This window comes from Nannospalax galili, unplaced genomic scaffold (genome assembly GCF_000622305.1).
Source record: "Nannospalax galili isolate Female #2095 unplaced genomic scaffold, S.galili_v1.0 scaffold2094, whole genome shotgun sequence".
NCBI lineage: Eukaryota > Metazoa > Chordata > Mammalia > Rodentia > Spalacidae > Nannospalax > Nannospalax galili.
This window is the reverse complement of record NW_008335359.1, coordinates 391,460-398,542: the sequence shown is the minus strand read 5'-3', so window position 1 is coordinate 398,542 and position 7,083 is coordinate 391,460. Positions and strand designations below refer to the sequence as shown.

General features: G+C 44.9%; 1 protein-coding gene across 1 annotated transcript in view; it reads right to left on the bottom strand.

The window, feature by feature from the left end:
• The window catches only part of LOC103731636 (cytochrome P450 4F22), a 51,972-nt gene extending 51,268 nt beyond the window's left edge, over positions 1-704 (bottom strand). Inside the window, exon 1 of the mRNA XM_029562028.1 lies at positions 683-704. Coding sequence (XP_029417888.1) covers positions 683-689 — 7 coding nt within the window. The 5' untranslated portion in view covers positions 690-704. The remainder of the gene's footprint in view (positions 1-682) is intronic.
• Between the last annotated feature and the right edge of the window lie 6,379 nt (positions 705-7,083).

Here is a 7,083-nt window from a genome sequence, read left to right as displayed (position 1 = left end):
AGAGTTCTCCACACTGCACGAGTGGTTGCACAAGTTCGCAATCCCACCAGCAGTGAATGAGCATTCCCCTTTCTCCACATCTTCTCCAGCGTTTGGTATAATTTGTTCTCTTGATCTTAGCCAGTCTGAAGCTACAAAAAAAAAAAAAACTTTTCTTTTTGAGACAAGGTCTCCCTATAACCCCAACTGGCCTGGAACTCATTATATAGACCAGGCTGGCCTCAAACTTACAGAGATTCACCTGCCTCTGCCTTCCAAGTGCTGGGATTAAAGGTGAGCACCACCGTGCCCAGCTTACAAAATAAAAATTTTTTAATAAAAGGGCTGAGAATATAGCCCAGTGATAAAGCACTTGCTTAGTATGTGCAAGACCCTGGGTTCACTCTCTAGTACCTCTAGGGAGGGAGGGAGGACAGGGGAGAGAGGAGAAGGGAGGGGAGAGGAGGGGAGGAGAGGAGAGGAGGAGGAGGAAGGAGAGAGAGAGAATGCTAGACATGGTGATGCTCTCAAAAGGCTTCTGCAGGAAGATTGCCATTAGTTTCAGGCAAGTCAGGGGTATATATCTAGTATCAGGCCAGCCAGTGCTACATAGAAAGACCCAATCTCAAGAAACCAAGGAAAGAGGGAGGGAGGGAGGGACGGACGGACGGACGGACGGACGGAGGGAGGGAAGAACACTTGCCTAGCATGTATGAGGCTCTCGGTTCCAGCACCAGCACAGCAAATAGTAACACCAGGCAGACACACTAATGTAGACTATGGACTTTGGGTACATGATGTAACAATGCGAACTCATCGATTGTCACTACTGTCACCCAGATGTAGGATGTTGACACCAGGAGACTCTGACCATGTGCAGGGTCAGGGACTTAAAGGAACTCTATACTTGCTGCTCAGTTTTGCCATGAACCTAAAACTTTTTAGGGAAACAGAGGCAGGAAGATCACTAGTTTGAAGCTGGCCTATATTACATAGAGAAACCTTATAACTAAATTTTAAAAATTAAAAAGAGACAAAAAGCCTATAATCCCAGCACTTGGGAGACTGAACAGGAAGATTAGAGTCTTCAAATTACATTTATTTATTTATGTGCTGGAGATTGAATCTAGAGTCAGTTATTTAGGTATCAATTTATTTAGGGGGAGGCACATGCTACAGTGCTCATGTCAAAGGAGAACTTTCAAGAGTCGGGTCTCTCCTTGCACCATGTGGGTCCTGGGGATTAAACTTATGTTGTCACATTTGGCAGCAAGTACCTTAAACCACTGAGAATCTCACCAGACCACAGTCAACATATTTTAGCAGGCAAAACCCTCCATTCCCAAGTCCTTAGAAACATGGACTTGAAAGAGTATATTGTTTTAGACTCCTGAGCAGCAGAAGAACCCATTAGTTCCATGCCTCAGCAACCTGCTTTCTGAGTGCCTGACTTTTTCCTGAATTATCCCAGGTCCCTAGAAACAGGACACCTAGAACCAGAGATGTGACTCCGTTGGTAAAATGCTTGCCTAGCATGCACAAATGGCCCTGGGGTGGCTCCCTGGGGAATTCCAGGTCTGGGTCAGTCTAGACTTCCCCAGCTTGCCCAGGACCTGTGTCACTTGAAGTCTTCAATCTAGTGGGTCTTTTGAAAAGACCTAGGGCTGGTTTGGGTGTGAATGTGTGCAAACACATTCACAAACATGCAAGTACCACACACACACACACACACACACACACACACACACACAGATTCTTTAAAAGAAGCAGGGCTAACAAGATGGCTCAGTGAGTAGAGGCATTACCACCAAGCTTCATGATCCATGGCCCATGTGACAGAAGGAGAGAACTGACTTCCACAAGCTGTCCTTTGATTGCCACACAGGCACCATGGCACATGTACATACACACATGCAAGTGCATGAGCGCACATGCACACACACACACACACACACACACACACACACACACACTTAGAAAAAGCCAGGAGTGATGGTGCATACTTTTTAAAAATATTTTTTTATTATTACTTTCTGTAACAGAGCATAGGGTAGGGGCTTATTGACAGAGAGTGGTGGCCCCACATTTATGGCTGCGCAGTAAAGTCCACACTCAAATCCAGATCCTGTGTCCTCCCAACAGCACAAAATGGTGAGAAAGGTGCCTCTTCATGTTCTTGGCTTATACCTCCTTTGCCCCTCCCCCAACATGTAGCTAAGGTCGACTGATTGGGTGGAAGGGATAACTGACTCGTCCTCAGCTCCTTGATGAGAGTGGGAAGGTGTGACTGTAGCTTGCCAGCATAGTAAATAAAGGACACTTCCATTTAACACTCCACCCCTTCCTCTGGCTCTTACATTCTTTCCACCAACCTCTTCCACAAAAGTCCCTGAGCCTTGGAGGGGGTGGTAAGTGTGGGATGATCTTCCTCCCGTTGTGGCAAGGCACCTAATGGTGCATACTTTTAATTCTAGCATTCGGGAGGCAGAGGCAGGCAAATCTATGTAAGTTCCAGGCCAGCCTGGTCAGCATAATGAGTTCCAAGACAGTCAGGTCTGCAGTGAGAGCCTGCCTCAAAAAATAAAAAAGAAGACAGCTCCCAGCCCCCTTTCTCCTCCAGCATCCTGTGTGTGAGTGTAGGGTGCTGGTGGCATAGGAGCCAGGAATGACACCACCCACAGGCTTCCTCTCTCAGGTTGCTAGAATTGGGGTTCAAAAGGTTCCTGATGGCCCATGTGTTGAAGGTTGGATCCCCATCCTGCCATGCTATTGAGAGGTGATGAAACCTTTAAGAGGTGTGAGCCAGTGGGAGGAAGTCAGTCAGTCACTGGGCATGCTTTTGAAGGATGACTGGGACCCACACACACATCCTGTCTCTCTTTCTATATCTCAGCTTCCTTGAGGTGAGCAGCTTCCTCCTCTTTCCTCACAGGCCCAGAGCAATCAGGCCAATGGACTAAGGATTGAAACTTCCAAAAATTGTAAGCCGAAGGATATGATTATCTTCATGGGCATGGTGGTATACATCTTTAATCCATGCTGAGCCAGAGGCAGCCTTATCTCTGTGAGTTCCAGATCAGCTGGGGCTGCATAGTAAGACCTCATTGAAAAAATAAAGAGAGAAAGAAAAGAAAGAAAGGAAGGAAGGAAGGAAGGAAGGAAGGAAGGAAGGAAGGAAGGAAGGAAGGAAGGAAGGAAGGAAGGGAAAGAAAAAATGATTAATGATTATTTCAGATATTTTGTCACAGTGACAGAAACCAAACTACACCTAGCCTCCCAGCAAAGCCTGTCTTACAGGCAACTGAGAGGCCCATCTGGTGGCAGGCAGCAGTTACACAGCCATTAGAGACTAGACAGTGCTTGCTGGACTGGCCTCAATTCATCTCTCTCAAGAAGGAGTAGACTTTAATCTGGGTATAGTAATGCACAACTATGGGGAGGCTGAGGCAGGAGGATTCTGAGTTTGAGGGAAGTCTGGGCTGCATAGCAAATACCCTTTCTTAAAATAAGATGTAAAAGGATACCAGTGTAATAGTGTACACCTGTAATCCCAGCACTTTGAGGAGGTAGAGGCAGGAGAACCAGGAGTTCAAGGCCAGCCTGGGCTACATGAGACCCTGTCTCAAGAAATACCAAATCAGGGTTAGAGAGATGGCTCAACAGTTAAGAACACCTAATGCCCTTATTTTATTTATACTTTGCTCATTATCAGACTAGTTTTATTATATTATTGTTGGCTGTGGATAATTCTTTTTAAAAAAAAAATTTTTTTGAGAGCTGGAGAGATGGCTCAGTGGTTAAGAGTACTGACTGCTCTTAAGGACCTGGGTTTAGTTCACAACACCCACATGGCAGCTAACCACTGTCCATAACTTCAGTTCCAGGGGATCTGATGCCATCTTCTGACCTCTGTGGGCACTTACATACACACACACAATACACACATACATACAATACACTCATATACATGAACTAAAATAAAAATAATAAAAGCTTTTTAATTATTGAATTTTTGTACATTTCATACATCTTGATAATATTTAGACCCCCACCTCTATCTGCACCCTTCCATATCCCCCACCAGATTTCATTTATTCTGTCATATATTTTAAGGCCTGTCAAGTCAACTTTGTGTCCTTAAATGTCTCTGAGTGTGAGTCAATCCACTGGAGGCTGGTCGAACTATCTAGAGTCACTCCTTTAATGAGCATCACTTCAAAGAAGATCAACTGTCCCTCATGCACCAGTGATCAGTTGTCAATAATTCCTCAGGGAAGGTTGGGTTTTCTTAACCTTTCCCCACTTCTATGCTGGGTTTTTATCTGGTTTGAGTTTGCACGGGTCTTGTGCATGCTGTCACCACTGCTGTTAAGTTCATATGAGCAAGTTCCCAGCTGCCTGGAAAATCCTTTTTCCTGGTGGCCAACCACCAACCCTGGTTCTTATAGTCTTTCCACTGTCTCTTCCAGAATGGTCCCTGAGCCCTGGGTGACGGAAGTTTAATATAGGAGTTTTAATCGAGGGCATGTACACTGCAGTCTCTTAGTCTCTACATTTTGGAAATCTGTGGCTTTCAGTGTTAACCAGCATCTGTTTCATGAGGAAACTTTGCTAGTGAGAGTTGAGAGATGCATTAATATTCTCTCTGTTTCCTGTTCTGCTGTGTTCCTTGAGCCTTAGGTGTGGAGGTTGCATTCTAGATGTGTCACTTAGGGCTGGGCATCTCACCAACATTTATTCTCTGCACTTGACAAGTTGTGGAACTCTATGATAGTCTCCATCTGTTGCAAAAAGAAGTTTCTTTGATGAGTAGTGACACGTATACTTGTCTATAAATATAAGGGTACATATTTAGCATAAAGTAAGAAATTATGTTTGTGTCTAGGATCTATGACCTCTCCAGCCATGTGTATTTGACTGTACCACATATGAGTTCCCTACCATTGAGCAAGTCTAATTAGATAGCTGTTGCCCCCAAGATAAAAGTAGCACTACTGCTTCACCTCAGATCCCTGGACTAGCTTCCTAATCCAGACTACCTAAACATCCTACCATAGATCCCTAAGTCCCTCCTCAGGCAGTCTCCCCACCACCAACTTCCCAGCCCCTGGATCAGGGAGACAGACCTGCTTAGCCAAGACTCTGGTAAATGGATGGTACTAGAGAGTGTTATACTAAAGGAAGTAACACAAACATGGAAAAGCAAGGAACCTATGTTCGCCCTCATTTATGGATTGTAGCATCAATTCCTTATATGTGAGTATATAAATTCTGATGTAACACCGGGAGCCAGGAAAAAGGAAAGAATACATGGAGGTAAAGGACAAGAAAGAACCTGAAAGGAGGTAGAAGGGAACAGACGTTACCAGGGTGGAAGTGGGGAAAGTGGGAGTATTCAGCAGGGAGGAGAGGAGGGAGGGACATGCAAGAGGCCATGGTGTGGGGGCAGGAGGGACATCAGGAGAGAGAGGATGGTGGGAGGTGGGTGGTATTGGGGGGACAGTGGGAATAATGGGGGGCACTATGACTAGGGAGGAAGGAGGGAAGCCAGATGGGAGAAAAAAGTAGAGACGAATGAATCTTGGGGGGATAGGAAACCTAGAGGGAAAAGCAATGTGAGAAATACACATACAGTGTCTGAACATTATTGCATATGTATACCTTGCTGCTTGGCAAGGAACACAGTACCAGACAGAAGAGACTTCCCTTTGAGTGACTGGTGAAGGTGGTCCAGGAGATGCACAGAATAACACAGGCTACTGCCAAACCTCTTGTCTATCTCCCAGAACTAGTACTGTTGAAGGCAGGACATACTTAGGATACAGGACTTGAAACAATGGAGCAGAAACTGACCTGGAAGTCTTCTAACTGAAGTTTGGCTATCATGATACTAGATGATAACATGCAAACTGCCAAGGGAGAAAAATAATCAATGGTCCAACCCAGCCCTAAAACCTAATAACTATAACAACCAGCATGGCAAACTACCTCTATTGGTGCAGCAGTGGCACTGTTATCTGGGGGGTAATCGGCAGCAATCAAATTGGACTTAAACCCTCTCAGTGGGAAGGAACTCATGGGTGGCACTATAAACTCAGCCAAATACACATGGTAGGAGAGGTCATAGATCCTGGAGAAAACCCTATCTCTTTCATATCTCTAGACAAATTAAATTTCTTACCATATGCTAAATATGATCCTTATGTTTATAGACATGCATACCATACCCCACTCATCAAATAAGCTTCTTTTTGCAAAATGTGGAGGCTACTGTAGAATTGCACATCTGGTCAGACACAGAGAACATATGTCTGAGAGATGCCAGCGATGCACACAGAAGGCCATAACTGGCCAAGTTTTTAAAGAATAAGAGACTGTAGAGTATAGGATAGGACTCCCATGTGTAACCTCACCCACCCATGGCTTAGGGACCATTGCAGAAGAGGGGGAAGAAAGATTGTAAGAGCCAGGGCTGGTTCATAAACACAGGGAAGCAGAGGCTTCCAGGCCACTGGAAGCTTGCACATGTGAACTTGTGGCAATGGTAGCATCGTGCAAAGGACCCATGTTAACTCTATTAAACAAAGGCCCAAAGGGGAGGAGAGAAGTAGGTGGTGGGTGGGCAATAGACTGAGAACTGTTGGAGACTCATTGCTGCTGGGTGAGGGAGAGTATGAGTTACTAGATAGGCTGACTAGACTCCAGTGAATGAATTTACACTGAAGGACATTTGGGTACAAATACTTGAATGAATAGGGCTTAATATGTATGCATGAATACATGAGGGCTAGTGGGGGGATGGGGGAGGCATGGATGAGGGCAGAGGGTTTTAAATTTGATTAAGAACTATTGTGTGAAATTATAAAAACTCAATTTAAAAAAAAAGTTCCACTACTGCACCAATAGAGATAGCTATCTGCAATTCAGATGGTCATTGTTGTGGTTATTAGGCTTACAGCTAGGCTGGACTATTGCTTGATTTTCTAGCAGCTTGAACAGTATCCTCTGACACTATGAGAACTAGTCTTCAGGGAGGAGGCTGCTAGTTCAGTTCCAGATCCATTGCTCCAAGTGTCCAAAGTATATCCTGTCTTCAGTACTAGG